The sequence below is a fragment of the Eleginops maclovinus genome, chromosome 12, assembly GCF_036324505.1.
Source record: "Eleginops maclovinus isolate JMC-PN-2008 ecotype Puerto Natales chromosome 12, JC_Emac_rtc_rv5, whole genome shotgun sequence".
Lineage (NCBI taxonomy): Eukaryota > Metazoa > Chordata > Actinopteri > Perciformes > Eleginopidae > Eleginops > Eleginops maclovinus.
Genome location: NC_086360.1, coordinates 3,055,196 through 3,080,564, shown reverse-complemented (window position 1 = coordinate 3,080,564; position 25,369 = coordinate 3,055,196). Strand labels below are relative to the sequence as shown.

Here is a 25,369-nt window from a genome sequence, read left to right as displayed (position 1 = left end):
TCTCTGATGATCTAAATACATAAGTCTTGAGAGGTGTTTAGGAAATGGAACAGCTTGACAGTCTCTCATTGCCACTTTCAAACAATCTTACGTAAGAGTATAGCATCTGTGGAAAAAGTGTGTTACCCTGATGGGGGAGCCACAGTGGGGGAGTCAACTGTTAAATGGCCAAAGACTATCAAAGCCGTTATGTAACCTGCTCATTCTGAAGTTGTGTAAGCAATAAAAAACATTGATGCTTAATCATTTTATCTTATTCATTACGTTGTGGATCTGGATGTCAGAATCAGAATCGTAAAACTTGTATTTGTCCCACAGAGAGTAAATTTACATTTGCTACAGCAACAACAGAGCCAAAGACAGCGTATAAAAAAGGATGCATTAAAAAAAATCAAGATAAAAAGTTGAAAATTGAAAAAAAGAACAACAGAAGAGCAAAAAAGTATTTTAAATAAAGTAAATAGTAAATGATTATCTTTGTCTTTTACCAAGGAAGTTTGCTAGAACTTCCTCTGAATGCTGCATACAAAAACACAAAGAAGAATACGTAGGTTTGTTTTTTAATAGAAAGAGCAAAAAATAATACTATTATAAAAACAATTTTAAATACTATGGTAACAACTTAAAAATAAGGACATTAACACAACATATAAATATGTAAGGAACTGAATTCAGTTAAATAAAATATGAAACATTCCATATTCAAAGTGGAGGGCTATGCAGATGTAAAAAGAAGCAGTGTGGAACAGGAAATGTGCAACATGTGCAGGATTTAGATATAGTTTGTGTATTGTGCAATAATGTAATCCTTAATATTGTAATGGGGGGGAGTCAGTATTATGATGGTCTCTTCTATCATGACTGACATGAAAGTGCATCCTCTTTTGCACAAAAGTTGTTTGGCAAAGTTTTGGCAGAAATTGAAAGTTGCTTGTTTTCCTCCCAGATATTTTTCCACGTTTGAGTTTGACTATGTTCTAGACAAATCTATGTCTATCCTGGAGGTTTCTTCCACTTAAATGACTTTTTCCTAATAAGAATCAAAGCCCATGCCATGCTATTTTGTATAGCTCTATTTTAGCTCTTTGGCACTGGCAGTAGTAAAAGTACTAATACCACACTGTAACAATACTCAATATCAAGTAAAAGCACTGCACAAGCATGAAACTTGAGTAAAAGTATTTCAGTACGATAATAAAAATGTACTTAAAGTATGGGTAGTAAAATTAGACATTGCAAAAAAACTATAATTTAAAGCAAAAGCAGCAAAAGTGCTGCCAGATAATTTTCTGTTAATCCACTCAATACTTACATGAAAACAACTCTGAATCAAACATGTAAGTATTGTGTCAAAATCTGAATTTATAAAGTAAAGTAATTAAGTGGAGTAAAAAGTACAACATTGCTACTAAAATGTAGTAAAGTAGAAGTATTCAATGAAAAAAAACTCAACTGAACTAAAAGTACATCAATTGTGTTCAGTACTTAAATGAAAAGGTACATTTAATTAGTTACTTTCTACCACTGCTTTTAGGCATAAATAAAACATCATTTTGCAAAAGAAATGACTGCATTTCAAGAATTATTAGTCATTTGAAAATCTGATTGTTTTCCTTCCAACTGCAAGTCTCTGAGGGAAAGGACTCTCTCTGAAGTACAGCTGTGGTTGCTTTGAGTCTTTGTTTCTTTTAGGAAAGTGAAGCAGCACAAACAGCTTCAAGTATCCATGAGCATTTTGACAGAAAGGGTAACTGATAAGCAGGTTACATCATTTGTTTTAGTGAGAGAAGAGACCAAGGGATGAGAATACACAAACAGTACATAAAAGTTTGGGAGTTTTTCGGAAAAAAAACGTTAACTCGAAGACATATCTATAAATAATAAAACAAGAGAAGTGGTCTCTTCATTTTTTTCCATGGCTGCAAAAGGCAGCATGGTTATTCATTGTGCAATAAACCATGAAGATTCAAACTATGTTCAGACTTCTGTTGCCAAATACTGAAGAAGATTTGAAGATCCTGCAGTGATTTCAGAGCATTCATTTTTGTCCCACACAACACATGGCGATAGAACTGAAGGTTTTTACAACTTAATACTTCTTCAAACTATTGAAAACACAAATCTGGAAAGATTGTGATACAATACAAAACACATCGATTAAGAATAAATACAATAAAACAAAATAACAGAAGCAATTCTAAAAAAGTAATTTAAAAAAAGTGACTTGAAAGATCTGACAGATTTTGCACCACAATTAACCTTCCAATTCTACATTGTAAGGATGCCCATAATCATTCACAGCTGTTGAATTTTGTAGCCAAACATTTTTGGGTAAAACTGGTGTTTAGGTACCTGATTATATTTGAACTAAGAAGACAAACTTTGAAAATTGTAAACCCATCCTTGTAATTCAACCAGCCCATTGAAGCCACAGTAGTGTAGAAGCTTTAAGCTGAAAGCTAAACAAGACAAGAAAGCAAGCTGCATCGGATCAGAAGATCAGCTTTATTTTGTCTTGAGTCATCAGCCAGGCAAAATCTGAAGATCTGGAAAAAAGGAAGCATTAACATCAAAATTGGGTTAACAGGAACTTATATTCTAACTGGAACATATTGTCAAGTATGTTTGTCTAATTTCTGGACAGAATGTGTATTTACACTTGATATAAGACCTACACCTAAATAAGAGCTAACGTTTCTGGGAGACACATGTTTCTTGTCATCTGTGAGTTTGACAGTTCGACAGTACTACAGTACTGCATGGTGCAAGTGTTAGTCTACCACTTTAAAAAAAAAACTGCTCCACCAGTTGAAAATATTCTCAAAGATTTAAGCTCAACTCCATGAATCCACTGACCATAAATAACACATTAACATCATCTCTGAGCCAGCCATGGCGTGAACAGAGAATATGAATTGTCACCATCTAATCTGTGCTACAGGGTCCCAAATCAGACTGAAGCACTCCTTTGTGCACCACTCAATCCTCAAATAAATACAGAGTTAAACCCCAGGTCCAATGTATGTCAGAAGTTCTTTGAGCATGTTTCCTCAGTGATCGTGATGGTAAGTTAAATGTTTGTTTTCCTTGTATCTTGTGTTAATACACCCACACCTTCATCAGCCTACCTCCATTTCCCAATCTGCTTGAATTTTGGATGAGAATACTGACTTTTTTCTGCACGGGTTGTTATATATTTTTTTTATAAAATGTACCCATTTTCTTTGTTTACTGTAAACTTAAAATCTTTATGTTCTTGGATTTTTAATTTGCCCACAAATCACGACAAAATCCTAAAACCTAATCGCCTCTTGAGAGTGAAAATGTGAACAGATACCCGTTATTTTAATCCAGCAGCACCGGGGGTCTCTTTTATAAACGTGGCTATTTTATACCCCTTTAAGCTAATAACAATATTTACACAGATATTTTCATTATCAGTTAGCAGCAGAGTGGTTAACATTTCTGCATTGTTTTGTTTTTACACTGCCTTTTTAGAGAAAGATTAAGTCATAGATTTGATTAGAATTGACTGATAACTCATTAATTATCCTAAAATGTAATGTACTTATACTAAAACATTCCTTTAACACTTATAACATGACTTTGCAAGGAACGCACAACCAAAACAAATCTGTAAAAGTAGAATTTGAACACTGTTTCTGTGCTCCTGCAATACTTTTTTATTTACTCCTTGTTTGATGATGCAAGATAAAGTCAGACTTCATCTGACAAAATAATATGATTGTATATCGTTCTTCAGCCAAATTCAAATCTTGAAAAACAACCGAAGACAACCCACAAAGTGCAGCCATGCTGTCAATGTAGATTCCCTGCTCTACCTCTGTGTCCCTCAGGCTCTCCTTAAAGAGGATTCCCAGCACCTTGCTGTAGAGTGCTTATCGGGAACAGCTGCTGGCCATGAGGGATAAGGTGCTGAGCATTAACCTGCCACAGAAAGATCTTCAATACATGGATAGAAAGATAGAAGCCGTTCAGATGGATTAAAATACTTACTACTGTATTCATGCAGATGTCCAGGTTTCAAAGGAATCTGTCTTCGGGGTTTCAGCCTCCACGCCAATAAAATGCTTGTGGTTCTCCCTGCATTGAAACGTTCATAGCAGCATGTCTTTCCTAAAAAAGAGTCCTTTTATACATCACAAATAATCCACAGATCTGTCAGCATTTGTCACAACAAATATTAAATGCTTTGAGAACCACAAATGTAAGATTTCCTTTCACCTCAACTTGAATTAGGGCGGTAAATTCAGAGGTCAGATGTGGAAGAATTACATATTTTTACTTAAGCACAGTACTACAGTGTAGACATTTGTTCAAAGTAAAAGTCCTGCATTCAAAGTTTAACTTAAGATAAGGTATAATAGTATTATCATCATAATATACTCAAGGTACCCAAACAAGAAGAAGGCTTAATGTGGAATAGCCATTTACGGAATTATATATTTATTATATCAAGGGATTATATTTGGGGATCCGTAAAGCTAACTTTGAAAACACGTTTTATTCTGCCATCTTAATTTATAAAAGTGCATCCTAATTCCTTAGTTGATTTATATTCTTGAATAATAATATGAACCTGCAAAGTAACTAATGTTGTCAAATAAAGGGCGGCAGTGGCTCAGTCTGTAGGGATTTGGGCTTTGAACTGAAGGATCGCCGGTTCAGGTTCTGGTAGTTGGAGAGGTGCCAGTTCACCTCTGGGCCCGGCCGAGATGCCCTTAAGCAAGGAACCTCCAACTGCTCCCTGGCGCCGGAGAGACTGGTAGTCTTCACACTGGCACCTCTCCAGATGCATATACCCTACAAAAACTGTAATGTGTGTCAATTATGAGTGCACTAAATATGCATGTGCATGTATGCACCTACCTGTGTGTGGTTAATGCAGCAATAAAGTGAAAACTGAATTAATAAAGCTTCATCTTCTTCTAAATGTACTGAAGCAAAAAGTACAATATTTGCTTTCAAAGTGTGAAGCATAAGAGACGGAAATTGACATTCTGCATTTGACTTTAAACTGTAATTATTCTGCTAACTCAAATGTAAATTGTGAAGTTTGAATTGTATTCAATGTTTACACTTCGTGAGTTTGATAGGCTCGACAAGCATAATGTACACTGCCTTTAATTCTGTGTGTTGTATATTTATATTGTATATTTAATATATATCTATAGATATATATCCTTGATTATTGATATGTATATTTTCACAGTTTTTCATATTGTTTTATCTTCTACTGCTGATATGTATACCTTTATTGTTTTTATTTTATTTACTAACTTCTAATTCATTAAGCACCTACTGTACATGCTGCTGTGGCAAAAGCCTTTACCAAATTGGGATCAATAAAGTACGTCTGATGTTATCGTCCACATTTCTCTGTAAGCAAACCTTTTTACGTTTATTATTTTAGGGGCTTTTTACTTTTGTAGGTTGCATGTTTAAAATAATTGAACAGGAAAAGATTACTACTAAGGTTGATCTTATGGGAGGAATACAAATGTTTCATAAAGAAACAAATACATGTTGGTATGATCCTTTAAGACCCCATGGATTTAAACTCTCCTATTACATATGAATTCATTTTAAGTGTTGTGCATTTGGGAGTTTGAGAGTAGAAGAGCAGTGCTAACAGTGTCCTTCACTTTTTCTGTTACATCATTATCTCAAGCGACCCAGATTTCTGTAATCAGAAGCAGACGGCTGGTGTTATGTATTCAGATGTGATGATTTCAAATATAACCATATCCAGATGTGCAATATCTTTCCACAGTAGCAGCGGTTGAGTTTTGAGCTCTGGGTCCATCCTGCAGGGCCCACTTATATTTCATATCAGATGTGTATCCCCTGGACCAATTACTCTCATTTTGAAACAGGAAATATGGGATGTAGTGGCAGATGAACCCGCATGGACACAGTTCATCCCCCCATTTGCATAGTGCTTTGAGACTACTGATGTATTGTGGTATCAGAGGTTGTGATATAACCAGTGGTGTAATATATCAAAGTACATTTACTCAAGTGCTGTATTCAAGTACGATTCTGGGTTAATTATACTTTTCTTGAGTATTTCCATTTTACGCTACTTTATACTTCTCCTCCACTACATCTTGGCTGCCAGCATTTTACTTTTTACTACATTTATTTAACAAAATGAGTTACTAGTTAGTTTATTTATTCAAATGATAAGCTAATACAAAATATAAATAAACTAAAACATAAACACAACAACTATGATATCAAATTATAGGTTCAGATATCCAGCAGCTGTGATGAACACATTAATGCATGATTATTTATAATCCAGTTAAAAAATATATTGTAAAATTGGACATCACGCACAGTATGTACTTTTACTTTTGGTACTTTAAGTATATTTTGATAGTAATGCTTTTGTACTTTTACATTAAAAGTTAAATATTGGCTGCCAAAATGTAATGGGGTAGAAGTTTAATGTACAAGTAATCCAAAATCATACTTGAATACAGTACTTGAGTTCGGATTTTGTATGCAGGACCTTTGCTTGTAAAAGAGTATTTTGACAATGTGGTATTTCTGCTTTTAATTAAGAAAAAGATCCGAGTACTTCTTCCACCTCTGGAACATTTCACCCTGCTTTTGATGTGTCACACTTTCCGTCTCTAATGTGTGTATTCCTGCATTCGGTCTCTCTGTCCCACTATTTCCAGGCTTCTTCAGCGTCTTCCCTCTCCTGTCCACTAGATGTCATCAGACTTTTCTCCCTTCAATCCAGACCCTGCCGCACCAATCTGCCCTGCATTCACCTCTCTCCCCTCACCTGATCTGTTCCCATGCATATTGTCCCTCCATAGCTGTTTACAGTCATGAATGTTAAAGCGATCAACCATGGGCCTTACTTGTTTAGAAAAAAGTTTTGGGGACCCTTTTTTTCAGATTTACTGCAAAACACACAAACACAAAACTGATTTAGAACTCCAGGGCGAAATAATGTCATTTTTCTTCTCGAGTGGGGCAGCGGTGATTAATTTTTGGAGACCGACCCAAAACTTTGCATTGCCAGGACTCCCTTGACTCAAAGCAATGGTATTTTTCTATTTGATTTCCGAATATTGAAAAAGATAAGATCTTTGGCAACATGTTACATGTTTTAGTCAGCAGGTTATCTCAAATATTAACATTATGTTTTACAATAGTTGAATCCTTCATGCACATCACCACCGCTAAACTAAGGCGGCTAATGTTTGGTGTGATCATGTTGAGTACTCATAGTCACTTGTTAGCAGCTACTGAGAGCTTCACACATTCACAAGTTACCGACATATTTTATGTCATAGAATTAATAGTAAAATTATCTTAGGCGATGTTTTTATCACTTATTTCGGGTATAACCAAAAGCACGTTCAAAAATGAATTGACTTCAAGAAGAGGGAACCAAAAGGAGTGAAACGCAAACTATTATATATAATGTCCATCCAACCTATTAGCTTATAAATAACAATGACAAACAGTGCAAGTGAAGGAATTAATATACTGCATTTGGTTTGAATTTAAGAAAAATCCTATTGTCCGTAAACATTTCGAGGCTAGTTAATGTTCTTTATTTCAGCTGCTGTTACCTTTTCTGTTTGGTTATCCCCTTTTGATTACACCAGGATTGTATCCATAGCACGGAATTTCTTGTAAGTTTCGCATTTAGTGAAGCTTCAAATCGTAATCACCTCCATACGTGATTGAAAATAAATTCTGGTAAATCGCACAAAAACTCTATGGGGTCCGATTGGCCCTCGACCGGATACACCCATAGGTAATACCCTACTTTTACATTGTGTTAGCTGAAAATGTTTAGGGTTGCGTCTTTAAAATAATATAGACAAGCCTTCTTAAGGTTGATTTACGGAGATAACATTTTCCATGCAAGAAACATTTAAATGTTGGTTTATGCGAAACAGTTCCGCACAAAGCGGGCACCCGGTCCCCCCATTAGCGTGTGGATGCGGCCCTGCAGCAGCGTGCTCCGGCCCTGCAGCCGGCTCATCAGCAGTAGGCGGAGAGCAACACTGCCCATCCTCCTCCCCCTCCTCCACCGTTCATCCATCTCTCCCGCTGACTTTGTTACAACACGTGAAAAACAACCCTGAGAGTTTGGACAAGTTTTTCGCGGTGAAGTTTTATGTGGATTTAACGAGAGACCACCGGAAATAAAGTTCCCACTGCACCGCGGAGAGGATGAGCAGCGCGAGCCTCACTCTGCACGGTAAATCCGATTTATTGTAGGCAGAGGCGGAAACAGTATTAGAACTTGTACTTAAGTAAAAGTAGAAGTACCAAAGTGTACGAATACTCTGTTACAGTAAAAGTCCTGCATTCAGTAAGTAATAAAAGTAAAAGTACAAAAGTATTGGCATCAAAATGTACTTAAAGTACCAAAAGTAAAAGTATTCATTGTGCAGATTGGCCGAAAATGTAAATACTAAAGTTAAGTACCTCAACATTTAACTTAATTACAGTACTTAGTAAATATACTCAGTTACTTTACACCAGAGGTGGGATAAATACTCAGATATTGTACTTGAGTAAAAGTAGAAGTACTCAGATCCTGTACTTGAGTAAAAGTAGAAGTACTCAGATCTTGTGCTTGAGTAAAAGTAGAAGTACTCAGATCCTGTACTTGAGTAAAAGTAGAAGTACTCAGATCTTGTGCTTGAGTAAAAGTAGAAGTACTCAGATATTGTACTTGAGTAAAAGTAGAAGTACTCAGATCTTGTGCTTGAGTAAAGTAGAAGTACTCAGATCTTGTACTTGAGTAAAAGTAGAAGTACTCAGATCTTGTTCTTGAGTAAAGTAGAAGTACCAGAGTGTAGGAATACTCTGTCACAGTAAAAGTCCTGCATTCTAAATGTTCCTCCAGTGAAAGTAGAAAGTACTCTCATCTAAATGTACTTAAAGTAGCGACAGTAAAAGTAGTCATTGTTTGATTGGTCCATTTCAGAATAATATCTCTGATATGTTTTATAATGATTGATCATTAAAGTGTTCTCAGAGCTGGTAAAGGTGCAGCTAGTTTGAATGGCTTTGTATACTGCAGGGTAGCTGCTGGATTTACTGCAGGTGAACTAAAGTCTGATTTAAGGGCTGATCATATTTACCATCATTAATCCAGATCTGTAAAGTAACTAAAGGGACTAAATACATGTAGTGGAGTAAAAGTACACCATTTACCTCTGAATTGTATTGGGGCAGAAGTACAAAGTAGCAAATAATTTAAATACTCAAGTAAAGTAACAGACCCTCAACATTGTACGTAAGTATGCCTACTGTATACATACATGTAGTGGAGTAAAAGTACACCATTTACCTCTGAATTGTAGTGAGGTAGAAGAACAAGTACTTCAAAATTATGCTTAAGTATAATAATTGAGTAAATGTACTTAGTTACTTTACACCACTGAAAACCTTGGTGAAACATGCAGAAAGTTGCACCAGAAATCTTTTAACTATAGTCTTTGATTTTTTAGGATAAGCAACCATAACGTGTAAGGATCGTGTGAAAGCAGAGATGAAGACAGCAGTATGGACGCTGCTCTGCTCTCCCCTGGCGGTGCTGCTGCTGGTCGGGCTCCTCAGGGCCCAGCAGCACCTGCTGCCCGGCTCCTGCAACTTTGAGCTTGGCACCTGCGGCTACAAATCAGACCCGGAGTATGGCACCTGGAGCATGAATGAAGAAGGTACATCGTCATCACAAGCTTTGCTTTTTGACATAAACAAACTTGCAGTACTTCATTTTCTACGATACTGCCATTTATATACAGCATGAAGACAATCTGCACTGAAACAACTGAAATGATGACTTTTTAAATATATTATTTAAATAGATTTCACATAACTGTATTAGGTTAGTTGAAAGCTATTATATTAAGTTTAAATATAAATATAAAACTTTTTTAGAATGTAACTGTAAGGTATACTGTTCATTCTTTTTGTATCTTGATTATTTAATCCTGTTATATGAAATGCGTTACTCACAAGCGATAAAGTTAGACATGTAGATACTGTATGGATAGAAAACAGTGGCCACTGTAAGTCCTTATGTGCAGTGAGTTATTGTTGTTTAATAAAGTGTTGTTAATGTTTATATAAGCAATAATGGCAACAAAAAGGGAGAAGTAACCATCAACCAGAATTTAAACTATCTGGTAGTTTGTGACTCCTCCTGAAGGATATTGCACTCCTGCCCTCCTCAAAGGTCATGTGCTCAGTATTCTGTTCATTGTTTATATTATCATATCTTATTGGTGGTGTGTGCTCTGGCAATGTGCAACTTTGCTCATAATAGTAGAAGATAGTTTCATTATTACAATCGTATCTCTTAGTGCTGCAAAAAATACACTTGAAACAGTGATGTTATGAATTCTGAGTGTCATTAATAGTAATCAGCAAAGCAAGGATTTGTGGCACACAGCGCCTCATATTGCTCAAAACCTGCTGCTGATGCTGGATGTTTCAGGGACTGTTATGATGCACAGAAGTTAAACTTTTTAATATTCAAGGCATACAGTGTGTTCTTTATTCTGATAGTTTCATAACATTGGATTTGAAAGATTGCAATATATAGACTTGCTTAAGATCACAACATATTGAATGGTATCACAAAGACTTACTTCCTCTTTTATTCTTTAAAATCAGTTTAATGATCTTAGAGAAAGGAAGTCTTTCTGCTGTGAAAAGGTTAAAAATCTGCGTTACTCATTATTGACTGATTGATTATTAACGTAGATTTTAACGTTAGAGGTTAACATTGCACGGGCTCCCTCTTCTAAAAGCAATGGCATTTTTCCATTGGATATTAGAATAGCCTATTGCAGAAAATAATGTCTGTGGCATACACACGTTTATGATACTCACACATTTTGTTCAGCAGGATAATCTCCACATATTAACACCAATTTGTGAAGCGTAAATGTGATCGCCAGAAGTGAAAAGCTAACGCTAGGCTGTAAACAAGCTACATGATGGTTGCATGGCAGCGTGTCCACCGCTAAGTTAAAGGCTGCTAATGTTCGTGATGATGTTTAGTTGTCTCATTTGCTACCTTTGTTTTCATGACACATAGAAACTTTGGACATTCAAGAATGGGGTATTCTGTCACTTATTTTATGTTGTAGAACAAAATGTGAAATTCCCTTAAACTTGTGTTCAAACCTTATTTCAACCAGAAACACGTTCTCTATAACAGTGGATCCCAACTGGGGGTACAGGGACCCCTAGGGGTACTTGAGGGGATTGCAGAGGTACGTAGAAAGATTAGGGATTGCAATATATTTCCAAACAAAAAAACATTTGAAATCAATGTTCATAAGCCTGGTGTCCCGCCCCAGAACTACTAAGGCTTATGAACGACAAGCAAGCTCAAGTGTCTCAGTAAAAGCTCTATTCTTAATAAAGCTTGTTGAAACTGCTAGAAGTGAGTCTTAATATTATTGTTTTCACTCACAATAAGTGTAGATGTCAAGTTTAAATGCATTTGTATTAAAGGTGAGTTATACAAGTGATCTTCATCGATGGATCAGTCGGGTTAAATATGATGCAAAGGGTTTAACGCAAGAAAAAATGTAGGCGAATCATTGCAGACGAGCGGGGGACTTCTCATAGTATGGTGACCCACTCAAGGGGTACACCAGACAAAAAAGGTTGGGAACCACTGAGCGACAGAAAGAAGGAACCGGAAGTGATACCTTTTCTGATTGCTTTCTCGGTTGAAAGACTCATTCCTGCACCATTTTCATTATTAATGCTTGAGAGTTGCTGTGTGTGTGTGTGTGTGTGTGTGTGTGTGTGTGTGTGTGTGTGTGTGTGTGTGTGTGTGTGTGTGTGTGTGTGTGTGTGTGTGTGTGTGAGTCACTTAAGACTCACCCATAAAACATGACCAGGGTTTTCCCTGTCATAAAGCAGCTCTTTCAGGATAACCAGTCTGCAGACACAGAGCCTTCACTCCCCCTCGACCCTCTTTTGTAGTAAAAACTTGATACTGCTGGGTCACCTCAGCCTCTTTCTTCATTTTCATCTTCCTCGACCTCCCGGTGTTCTTTCATCGCTCCCAACAGAAGTAATAATTACACTGTGGCGTCAAATGATGGCTGGGACATGTATTTCCGTCATGGCCTAAAGATGCTGTTCAGACAAGCTTTCAGACATGATATGGTTTTTCCACAAAAAATGTCAATGACCCGGTTAAATCCTGCGAGGGAAGATGTTTTTGTAATGAAATGCTCCCTCACTGAATCCCATGCCAGCATTATATACTGCTTGATTTAGAAATGATCTAAAGCACCAATTAAATAGGGTGTTACTAATGTGACAGAGGTCCTGGCCTTGTGTCACTATTGATGCTAATAATGGAGTAGAGCGATATTAGTGATAGGCATTACTTGCCGTTAGATTATCATGTTTTTACGTGTGAATGAGATACATTTTATTAGCCTTTCCCCAGTTTATTTGCATTTGAGCAATGCTTATAAATATGTAAAGGCTTTACTGTTATATGCACAACAGCTAAAGCATAGTTTTGGTTGTGAAAATCTAAGGTCAAGGCTAAGTGCGAAAGATACATTAGACCTAAGACGTAAAAACAAATAGAAATAGTTCAAGAAAAAATAGGAATAAAATAGTTCAAGCAGGGAGTGCAAGTAACACAATCTGTACGCAAATGCATACACTGAAACTAACCCTGTGATAAAAGTAGGATACCTTACATGGTAATTATGGTAATTAATTATGGTAATTTGGCATTTCCCAAAGTCAAGGAAGCATGCTCAACTGCCGTCCTTTTAAGGACGGTACGTCATAGAGCGCCGCCAAGCACTGTTCCAATGTCGAGAAAACTCAAAAACTTGCGCCCTTTGTTTTTTTTGTTTTTTTACCAATGTTTTTATTCCAAACAAGTCATAATCCAGACAATGACAGGAAGTAAGAACAGTAATAGTCAATACAAAACAGTACAGGTGTATACAAATTATAAAATTAAGACAATGGGGAATAAAAGTGATTTAAAAAAAAAAAAGGCAGTGCATCATTTCAGAGGACCTCCTTGAAAATAAAATAAGAAAGATGTTATGCTCCATAATCACTTCAGGGTCTGTAGAGAGTCCTTGTTTACAGTTTTATTTTTTATTGTTAACCCCCCAACCCCCCACCCACGGGTATGGTTATGCCACAGATAATAAAATAACTGAATAAGTCAGATGAAATCATGAGTAAAAAAAAATATTTAAATTTAAATTTAAATTAAAAAAAAATAAAGTCAAGTTAAGCAAAATTAGTCTGTAAGAATCCGGTAAAAGGAAGAAAATAATAGTAGACATTGTCGTCCTGGTGAGAAAAAACAAAAAAACAAAAAAAAAGTTTCGGTAAGAGGGAAAAGGAAATATAGTGGAGTAGTCCGGGGCAAAAGACAAAGGGTCATGGTGGAAGAGCAGTAATATGAATGGTCACTTTTATTTTATTCTTTTCCTTTCAGAGAGCTACCTGCAACTCAGCGTAGGGAGTGATAGGGATATCTTTGATAAGGCCTAATAGTGGGTCCCAGGTAGTATGGAAGGATTTCAGAGATCCTTTTACTGAAAATCTTAACTTCTCCATCTGCAGGCACTGTAAGACATCCCGTATCCACTGATCATGTGTTGGTGGGGGAGCATGTATCCATTTGAAGAGAATACAACGTCTAGCTAGTAGAGTGGTGAAGCAATGACACGGCGTATAGTGGTGGGCATATTCTCAGATGGGGGGAGGCCGAACAATGCAGTCATAGGATTAGGGTCTATCTTCGTGTTAAAAGCCTGTTCAATGGTTCCAAATATGTCAGACCAAAATTTGTCCAGCTTCGGGCAAGTCCAGAACATGTGGAGATGATCAGCTGGGGATTGATTGCATCTGTTACAGGCATCACTCCGGCCCGGGAATATTTTAGCCAGCTTAGCGTTGGTAAAGTGAGCTCTGTGGAGCACCTTGCACTGGAGTAGGCCATGTCTAGCACAGATATATGATGTATGGACTAGGTTGACAACGTCACTCCACTGATCATCGAAAATGTTGCTACCTAGATCACGCTCCCAGAGCTCCTTAAGAAGTACCATAGGGCCCGGACTCAGGGAACAAATCTGGCCATAGAAAACTGAAACCAAGTGCTTTTAATCAGGGTCGTGTGAGAAATGTATCAATTGGTGATTCGGGGGGGGGGGGCGGTTAGGAAAATGGGGAAATTGCTTTTGGATGAAGTGCCTGACTTGGAAAAAACGGAAGAGATGATGACTGTTGGGCAGGTTGAATTTGACTGACAGGGACTCAAAGGATGAAAAGACTCCATCCTCGTAAAGGTCATCAAGCGTTGCGAGATCACTGTTCGACCAAGCACGGAAGGCCGGGTCAGTACACGATGGGGAGAATAGGTGATTGTTTGAAATTGGGGCATGAACCGAAGCTCTATGTAACCCGTGCTGTTTCCTGAATTGGAGCCAAATGCTTATGGAGCTAGTAATAATTGGGTTACTCAAATTTTGTATGGGTCGCTACAGGGAGCTGAGAGCAGATTATAGAGTATAAAGAAGCCGAAGTTGACAACTTGATATGTACCCAAGGTGGGCAGGGGCCTGAAAGTTTACAGTTAGTCAAATAGAGAAGTTTGTTAATGTTAGAGGCCCAGAAATAGTGGCGAAAGTTGGGGAGCGCCAGGCCCCCTTCTGATTTAGGGAGTTGGAGACACAACCTTCTAATACGCGCAGGCTTGTTGTTCCAGATGAACGCAGTCAACTGCTTATCAAGATCAGTGAAAAAAGATGTATTGATGCACACTGGGATGTGTTGGAAAAGGTAAAGAAACTTTGGCAGGATGACCATCTTTATAAGACAAGACCCGCAAGAGACAGGGGAAGGGAGGCCCACCTGGACATATCAGCTTTGCATTTATCTAGTAGTGGCTGAAAGTTTTTAGGGAACAGGTCTTTAAAAGAGCTTGCAACAAACACCCCTAGGTATGTGAACCCCTCCACAACCCTTTTAAAGGGGAACATGGATTGGGGAAGTGCCTTTGCCATTTTATTTACAAAAAATACTTTGCTCTTTTGAATGTTTAGTTTGTAACCTGATACATGGCCAAATTGATCTAAAATCGACAGTATGGGGGGGAGAGAGGATAAGGGGTTTGAGATCATAAGAAGAAGGTCATCAGCGTACAGAGACAGTTATGAACCATGCCGTGATGCCCTCAAACCTATCATGGCTTCTGAGCCAGATAGCGAGAGGTTCAATGGCTATATTGAACAACAGTGGCGAAAGAGGACAGCCCTGGCGTGTACCGCGTTGGAGAGAAAAAGGGGGAGATCGAATGCCATTAGTGTGTACAGAGGCAGATGGAGAGGCATATAGGAGTTTAATCCAGGAAATAAATTGGGAATCAAAACCAAATTTATCAAGAATAAAAAACAAGTAACCCCACTCAACCCTATCGAAGGCCTTCTCTGCGTCAAGTGTCACTATGACTTCGGGGGTGTTAGAGGAAGGAGAGAAAATTATATTGAGCAACCTCATTGTGTTAAAAAATGAGTGTTTCCCCACCATAAAGCCTGTTTGGTCCAATGAAATTATATCTGGCAGTACACGTTGGAGGCGGATAGCCAGTATTTTGGCCAGTATCTTACAGTCCACATTTAACAGTGTGATTGGTCTGTAACTACCACAGGAAGTAGGATCTTTGTCTTTCTTGAGAAGCAAGGATATAGAGGCAATGGACAAAGTTTCCGGTAATCGGCCAGACTGGAGAGAGTCATTGTACATTCTAGCCAAAATTGGTGATAACTTGGAAGAATATGTCTTATAAAATTTGACTGTATAGCCGTCGGGGCCAGGAGACTTCCCACTTTGCATTGATTTTATTGCATCATGTATCTCAAGGGTGGAGATGGGGCTGCCCAATTCGCTAGCGATGTCAATCAAGGTGGGAGAATGATCTGAGATGGCTATAGGATGGTATTCGCATGAATTGACCAGATGAATCAAATTGTTATCGAGTAAAAATAAATAAATTCGTGAAAAATTGTGATGCCTGTGCGAGAGGAAGGAAAAGGCTCTACTTTGTGGGTTGATAAGTCTCCAGGGGTCTGAGAGTCCTAATTGTGATGCATTGTGCAGTACTACCTTGGCCGATTTGGAGAGAGTAGGTTGTGTGAGCGATGACCTGTCGAGACCCATGTTCTGGACCAAATTCCAGTCATAATAATACGATGGTTGTCGGCATTGGGAATTTGAGCGAAGAGGTTCACAAAAAAATGATCATCATCCCAGTTGGGAGCGTAGATAGAAGCTAGTATTACTGGTGTGTTCTGTAGCATGCCCGAAACTATGACATAGCGACCATTAGGATCTGATATTGAATTTGTCAATTCAAATCTGACATTCTTGTGAATAATAATTGCCGCCCCTCTGGCTTTGCCGGAGAATTTTGAGTGGAACAAGTGGCTCATCCATGCCCTCTTAATACAAAGGGTATCAGAAGATTTAAGATGAGTTTCCTGTAGGAATATGATATCTCCTTGAAGATGTTGCAGCCGTGTCATTACCGTACCAATTTTAGTAACGTTGTTCATGCCCTTAGTATTCCAGGAAACAAGGCGCACTCCTCTACCTGTCGTTGTAATGGCGGAAATCAGCTAGGAAGTTCCTCGAAGAGAAGTTGACCTGGACAAACACTGTCTTGCATGCACAGGAGAAAGAGGAGAGGACGACGAAAAATGCTAATGGTAATGATAATAACAAAAAATAAAAGAAAAACCCATGTGGCCATACCTAGAGCTAAACCCAAAATACACAACATAATCAAGCACTCTGGCTCAGATCTATGTAATTACACTAACGCTAGTCTTCCGGGGTCCTATTCCCTATCTAAACAGTAAACCACCCCCATATTATCCCATACAGAACAAGTGGATTGGTAAGTGAACAGGAAATTGTCAAATATTATGCAGATAAATCTATGCCAAAGCCAAACTATTGAGAACAGAGAGCAAGACACACATACAATTTAGTGCAGTAAAATCTGCATGAACAGCCGGTCCAACAAGTAAATACAATGTATTTTATCCATTCAGATACCTTAAATGAGACATAATAGGCAATAAAACAAAGTGCAAAAGAAAGTCTCTGAACGGTAAAGGCACAGGTGGACAAGAAAATAATCTAGAGCAACAGCCCCACATCGATGGAGCCGTTGCGTCCTCTAGAGGCAAAAGCGATACTCCACGGACCACATCTCACGCGACCTGTCAACAGGCGTTCATAACGGCAAGGAACAAAAAAGGAAAATATAAGAAGTCAATTAAAACAGGCCAAGAAAATAACTATTAGCCGTGAACAAAAACACATCACTGTCTGCGTGTCCACGCCGTACTTAAAACCCACTGAGCTAATAGGTCAGACAAGTTACTGAAGTAGCCACGGCGGGCTAATAAACTGGGCTAACGTTATCTAAGCATTCAGACAGAGGAAGATGCTTGAGAGCCGGTACCAGAACAGTTGGCTGCAATAAAATCCTTTGCCTCAGAAACGGAGGAAAGTCTCTTCCTGGCTCCATCCTTCAGTGTGATGTTAAGCCTCGCAGGGAAAAGCAGTGCTGGCTTGAAGCCCCGTTGATAAAATTCAGACATCACCTCTCGGTACTCCCTGCGCTGCTCCACTATCTCAGACGGATAATCCTCGTAGATTGCAATGGGGGTCCCACGGTACTGAAGCTTGCCTCTTTTAGCCCTGGCCTCACGGATGATCCTGTCTTTCTGCTGGAATCTGTGGAGCCTGATGACCACGGGTCTCGGTTTCTGACCCGGTCCTGGCTTGTTGGAGAGTGTACGGTGTGCTCGGTCACACTCCGGTGGTGACTCAAGAACGCCGTCACCAAGGACCTCAGACAGAAGCTCAGAGAAGAAGATGGAGGGTTGAAGCCCTTCGATGGACTCAGGTAGGCCAACGATCCTGATATTGTTACGGCGGCTGCGAGACTCGAGGTCTGTGAGCTTAGTTTGTAGCTTGGTATTATGCTCAGCTAGCTTTGCACACATCGATTCCAAAATGTGTATGCGTCCGTCTTGTTCGTTAGCGTTGGATTCAGCGAATTAATTGAGTGGGTATGGTCGGAGACTGTGGTTTGAATGCAGTCTAGTTTGGCTTCAAACGTAGATATAGTAGCCTTGAAATCTGCAGAGATAGCATTCTGGTGTTCTTCCAGTTGGCTAGGCAAGATCGCCATGTTGAAGTCACCGCCAGTTGCCACCGTGAGTTCGCCCTTGGCAGACTGCTCCTTCTTGCCCGATTTCGGTTGTTTGGAAGCCATAATCCAGCATCAAAGTGTTCAGAGTGGATTTAGTATCTACTTGGCGATGGCCAAAGGCAAAACTATGGGGATTTGAAAAAGTAAATGAATAAAAGTCACGGGAGCTAGACTGGACATTGCCTAATCCATTTTACCCCACCGGAAGTCTCGCGCCCTTTGTTTTGGAGAATTCTGCGAATTTTCAAGGATGCATCGATGGATCCTTAGTGACCAAGAATAACCACAATCCTCTACGTTCATGCTGCGTGGTGTAGTTGAAATGGCGGAATCCAGGCAGTACAAATGTAAGTGAAGTTAGTTTAACGTTTTCACAAATATTTTGTGCCGTATTACGTTATTCATATAATGTAAATGCAAGAAAATGCATGAAGCTGAAAGACCAGTGCGATTATTCAAATGTTTTTGCAACGTATGGATACGTATTTTGCATGGATTGTATGCAACGTAGCTATAAACAAACTACTCTCACCAATAACAATTTCAACAATTAAAATATAAAAATATTTACCACTGGCATTGCCATGACTACAACTTAGCCTACTGATTTTGACGCAGAGATGTAAAGATCGCGAGTTAATGAAGAGAAAGGAAAGGATTGACAGTGTTAAAGACGCTTACCCGCCACTGTTACTCGCTCACAAGATAACCGATTAGTGCGCATTTCCTGACCATATAACATAAACTAATGATTATTTACGTGTATATATGTATGTTTGTGTTTACTCTTTTTTTTAGGGACAACCCAGCAAACCGAAGCTTTTGTGCGCCTGAGGGTGGCGCACAATCATTTGTTTACGGGGGGAGGGATATTAAAAGCGGGAGCGGAAGCGCGTCCACACTAGCTAGTCATTCCAAACTCCGAACACTCCGAACACCAGGTAGCACTCTAGCCTCATTCTCCGTAGAACGCGACTAGCAAGGAAGTGTTCTAGCAATTATGCTTCCTTGACTTTGGGAAATGCACTGCCTTTGGTTATAATATAAACATGTGAGCACTGTGAACAGATATGTATCACTCAACTTGAACTTGCTCAACTATTGATGAAATTAAACTCTGACTGGATGTTTATTCCAACTTCTCTGAGTTCATTAGAAAGGAAAATGTGCTGTAGCTGAGGGCATGCAGTGTTTGGAAAGAACTTAGAATCTTACTTCTTTCCAGAAGTGATATAATATATGTGTCAGAAAATGTGTTATCTTTGCGCAATATCTCATGGGAAACAACAACACATCCAAGGAGGTAGGTGTGTGTGTGTGTGTGTGTGTGTGTGTGTGTGTGTGTGTGTGTGTGTGTGTGTGTGTGTGTGTGTGTGTGTGTGTGTGTGTGTGTGTGTGTGTGTGTGTGTGTGTGTGTGTGTGTGTGTGTGTGTGTGCACACTAATGGTTTTGTTAGCAGCTACAGTCAAATAAAGATCACTTCTGAATCATTATCATGGAATCTGTATCCGGGGGTGGGGGATTTATTCACTGTATCTTTATAATGAACTACATGGAACCAAGTGTAAGTGTGTATTTCTCATTTTGTTTTTGATGTCACAGGTAAAACTCCCTTTTTTGAGGAGATTTTGCGATTGATTTCAGTTTCTCTGTATTTAAAAGGAGATGCCTGGCAATGAAAGTTGACCTGGCTTGAAAATGATATAATAAATCACCTAATATCATAAATCAGTGACCAATTGTTAAAGATTATTATGCTATTATGCTTTTTGAGGCGTAATACCCCCCCCGCCCCCCGAAATGACAATGACATCACTATGTAATACTTGCACATCTATTGGCTAGCGTTCCAACACAATGTATGTGATTTGCTAAGGGGCGGAACATCTAGAAGTGGTTGACTGATTACAACATGGCTGGTCAGCTAACCAATCAGAGCAGACTGTTCTCAGGTTTCAGACAGAGGGTGAAAAGAGGTGCTGCAGCACAGGCAGTATGAGAAAAATAAAGAGCTTTTTGAACATTACAGCATGGAGACAAGACACTAAATACTAATATGAACTTGAAAATGAGCATAATATGTCCTCTTTAACAGACGAGTTGATTAGATACAATTCAGACATCAGTGAGAGGTGCGCTGTGTTTTGATCTCCTGCATTATTGGAGTGTGTCCCCACATGCCACATGTAAAGTCACACCTTCTCATTGACTCCCTCTTTTGTCTTGTTTTCCAGCGAAGCAGCTCCCTCTGTTTAGGATAATCTGTCAGCAAAGTTTATGTTCCCACTGTTGAGATAAGTGGCTGCACTGTAAATCGTGTGTGCCATCTTTCTTCCAGCCAAGCCTGTTCCTCTGAGAGTGTTCTCCCTTTAGCTGGAAACAGAGCAGTACCCGAACAGCAGCTTCAGCGTGGTACACCACAGACTGAGCGGGCAGGAGCTCCAGTCGGGCACATGGTGATAGACTACACCCGCTGTGGCAATAAATAGGCTCTTAAAAAAAAGAAGGGACCACGGTGGTGTTTTCTGTTTGGTTGCCATGGTAATGTGGCTTGAGCTGAGGAGGCTGCAGCAAAAAAAAGAACTTGAAGCAGGGTTTGTGGTATATGGCAGGATGGATATCCTTGGTGATTAGACTCAGTAAACAGAGACTTCAGAGACAAAGACTGCAGGCGCTGCTGGACCGGGATAAACACTCACTCCTCCCTCACAGACCTCCACCTCAACTCAAACTGATGACATTTTTCCATTGTTTTCTGGAATATTCCAGAAACTTAGCTCTGTGGCAAACACACGTTTATGATACTTACAGGTTTGTTCAGCACCCCTTTTAACTTTAGTAGTCTTATTAAGGCACTCATTAGCTACTGCCGTTCTCATGACATGTAAAAGCTTCAGAAATTCAATAACGGGGGATTCAATGGCATATTTCGTGTTGTAGAACAAAAATTGAAAAACTGTTAAGCTTGTGTTAACCAGACTTTGTTTGTGTGTGGTGTGTGTGTGTGGTGTGTGTGTATGTGTGTGTGTGTGTGTGTGTGTGTGTGTGTGTGTGTGTGTGTGTGTGTGTGTGTGTGTGTGCGCACTGAAAAACTGAAACATTTACTTTAATTAAATGTATTATGTCAACAGATTTCATTAAACTGTATTGGGTTAGTTGAAAGCAATAATGTTAAGTTGAACCTAATATTTGTTATTTAAACTGATTTCATCTAACCTAATACAGTTATGTGAAATCTGTTAACGTAATACATTCAATTAAAGTTAACGTTTTAGTTTTGCCAGTGCACAGCTTCTTATTTTTTGTTTCGAACCCCCACCGAGCTCCATTTTGTTTGTCCTCCCCCTTAATTCCTGTCTCCCCCTGCTCCTCTATTCATTACATTATATTTTCCTCTCTGTTCTCCCTCAGCTCCTCTCCCAAGCTCCTTTCTTCCCCACAGACCTCCACCTCTCTCCTCTCTGTTCTGCCCCCAGCTCCACTTTCTCCTCTCCTCTGCGGTACTCTGCCAAGAAGAAGGTTGTGCTGTTGAACTTTGTATCCGGTGCTGCTACGTTAGCTATGTGTCTGACCGCAGGAACCGGGTCCAGCCTGGAGTGTGGATTGTTGCCGGTCCTGGAGGTGCTGCTGAAAGCCAGACTGGGGGTGGAATACACCTTTAATCACACGATAGACCATGTGCTGGCTTTCAGTCAGATTTGGGCTGTAGGGGTCTCTTGAGGCTCTGTGGGAGTGGAAGGAAAGCTAATTTCTAATTTCTAAGTCCTGTGTTTGAGTGACTGGTTGTTTCCTTGTTTTTTATTCTCTGTAAAGAAATATTTGACTAAAGGGTCTTTGGAAACCGAATCCCTCTCTCCTCTCCTTTCTCTTGCTCTTAAATGAGAGGATCCTTGCAATAAATAAATAAAAAAGGAAAAAACAAACCTCTCCTCCCCCCAGCTCATCTCCTCTCCTGCAGTGAATAATAGTGAATTTGGAACTGAGGTACAATGACGGTGAGGGATAATTAATGTTTCCTCGCTCTGGAACTGCTTCCTACATGTTGTGTGTCTGCAGAAGGCACGCTCCATCGTGTTTATGACTGTGCTTTGATCCGGACGCACATTTTGCATAGTTTTGATGAGGATGTAGGCTATACGTTTATTGTGGGACAGCAGCTCTGCATGTGTGAATTGGGAAGAAATCATTAATAACATGGTATTTATTACAATTCCCCATACTGTTTAAACTTTTACTCAAACTGGCAATTGCATCTACTCTGAAATATAATTCGTTTTCATGGACCACGGCACTAAATACACTTTCATGTGCCTTGATTGGAAGTGAGGAAAGTATCACAAGTCAGTAGAAAAAGGTTGACATGTATGTTCGGAAGTTGGTGAAAATCAATTATCTATTAGGAAAACAAACAATGCACCTCAATAATGTTTTGACAATTGAGGACATCCATGATAGGGACAACTTCGAATAAAACTCCAAAATTAGTACCACTATTTATTTTAATACTGTTAAAATTGTAATTACCTCAATACTTACTCAGTTAAATCACTCAGTTAAAGAGGACATACTCTGCTCATTTTCAGGTTCATATTAGTATTACGTGTCTCTACTGTAACATGTTTCTCATACTGCCTTTGCTATAGCACCTCTTTTCACCCTCTGTCTAAAACCAGAGCCCAGTCTGCTCTGATTGGTTAGCTGGCCAGCTTTGTTGTGATTTGTCAATCGGTAAGAGATGTTTCAGAAATTTCCCTGTCACTATGTTCCTCAAGTAAACAAAATAGTTCAATGGCGGCGATTCTGGCATTGAAGTGTGTGGGAGTGAAACTCACTCTGGAGGGAACACAGGGATTTTAGTCTACACACTACAGGAAAGGGAAAACCAAAAGAGCCTAAAGGGCCTCTTTAAAGCATCAGTCTATATTCATATTACCCCTGTACAATCCCATGCTGGTGCAGATGAACATTTTGAAACATGCTCATTCTTTTGAGCAAAACCTGAGTACAGCATTGAATTCCCAAACTGACAACTGCGTGTGCCTCATGGTGTTTATTGGTATGTTCCTTCAGTATTTCCTGCAGACATGGTACATGTGTCGGTTACTCCTGGCTATCTCTCTGCTCAAAGGCTTCTCCTGCCAGGAGGATTCTCTTCAATTGACCAAATAAGGGATCACAGATAATGCCCCTTCCCAACCACATTTAGAAGTGACGGCACTTTAGCCAGCTCTCCATAAACTCTGTTTATGTTCACTAAATTGCCTCAATGCTCTCTCAAACATGTGCAAATGGGTACAAATACTCTCAGCTGTTAAATAAAGTGGAGATGGAAATGCTTTGTCTTGTTCCATTCATTACTGTTTGCTTCAGGAAATACAGTACATTATTGTCTCTTTTCATTTAAACAATAAAAATAATATAGCTAACAACAAAAACACATATCCAAAGATGAATGACCTACATGTGCAGTGTTGCACTCTGAACCTCTCCATGTTTCATCCTCACTGCTACAGCACTGCCTTCAACTTCCTCCATGTGTTCAATGCTTCCTGTGTTAGTTTCTACATCTATATGCCTTTAGGAAACTTGTCCATTCAGTTTGAGTTCATGATCGTTTTATACATTTTATAACTAAAAAATAATAATATTTATAACAATATTGCAGTTAAAGTGCCCTGTTGGATGCTTTGGAAAAAAAATGAGGAAGTTCCCAGTAGAAAGTCTTTTTAGTAGAATGTGATAAAGGGCTCTAAGGTGGCCTTAAAATAGAGAATACATGATGCAGTGAAGAAAGATATACATAAAGAGAATATATAGGCTTCATACTATAATAGTTTTTGCATGTTGCTGCCCCACCACATACAGCTGGGGCCTTTTTTAAATTTTAGGAACGAGCTCCCAACTTACATCAGGACAGAATATTACAACTGCAACTTGGCGAATATCACTTCTGTACGTACCACTAAGAAAGTTTGGACTTACTATGAAGGGGATGCAGTAGCACTTAAAAATGGTTTGGCTTATTCATACACAAAAAATAACTGAAACGTTGACTTTAATCACATTAATTATGTCCACAAATGTCCCATAACTGTATTAGGTTAGTGGAAAGCAATAATAATGAGTTGAACCTATTATTTCAACTAACCTAACGCAGTTATTTAAAATCTGTTTCTTCATGGTTGAATCCATTGGAAGTCGCTTTGGATAAAGGTGTCCGCTAAATGAAATGTAATGTATGTTGGTGTTGTGTTCACAGGACACGTGATAACACTGGACTCCGCCCTCCTGAAGGAGCAGCAGCAGGCTGTCCTGGTCAGTCCGGTTCTGGACCATCAGGAATGGAGCTGTGTGAGGCTGGTTTACCAGATCACCGGGAGGGGGTCCCTGCAGCTCTTTCTCAGACCAGATGGGGATAACTTTGACTACCGGATGTGGACTGCCAACCAAGCCTCTGACAGCTGGCTCATTGCAAGTGTGGACCTACCTAACACCACCACCCCCTACCAGGTAATCACAGTGTCCTGCTGTAAACATGTAGTTTTTCTTCCTCCCTTCTGTTGAGTGCTCCTGTATTCAATTCAATATTTCTTCCACTCATGTCCCAGGCATTCCTATCAACGTAGCATTTCTCACAGGCCTCTAAAATGGAAACGTGTCTTAACTGCTACAGGGTAATTGCAGTAGGTTTTTGTCTTTCCTTCTTTTCTTCCAGAGCAATACTTGCAACACAACCTTTAACACTTAAAACATATCCAAAGAGAGGAGCCTGCTGTCCCAGTCAGATAGAATACTTCCTCTTTGTGAGACTGGTGTATTCATGCTGCTGATGTTGCCTGGGAAGAGAGCATGTTATCACACAAGTTTCAAGATCTTGCATTGGCTTCCTCTAAATGGCTTGTGGGTAATTTTGGACATTGTTTTGGTTTCATCCGTCCATCCATCTTCTCCCGCTTATCCGTCAGGGTCGCGGAGGTAACAGCTCCAGCAGAGAGCCCCAAACTTCTCTTTCCCTGGCCACATCAACCAGCTCTGACTGGGGGATTCCAAGGCGCTCCC

At 39.3% G+C, this 25,369-nt stretch overlaps 1 protein-coding gene across 1 annotated transcript in view; it reads left to right on the top strand.

Moving 5' to 3' along the window:
* The first annotated feature begins 8,104 nt into the window (after window positions 1-8,104).
* mamdc2a (MAM domain containing 2a) overlaps window positions 8,105-25,369 on the top strand; it is a 36,956-nt gene continuing 19,691 nt past the window's right edge. Inside the window, exons 1-3 of the mRNA XM_063897652.1 lie at window positions 8,105-8,257; window positions 9,519-9,728; window positions 24,570-24,820. Coding sequence (XP_063753722.1) covers window positions 9,560-9,728; window positions 24,570-24,820 — 420 coding nt within the window. The 5' untranslated portion in view covers window positions 8,105-8,257; window positions 9,519-9,559. The remainder of the gene's footprint in view (window positions 8,258-9,518; window positions 9,729-24,569; window positions 24,821-25,369) is intronic.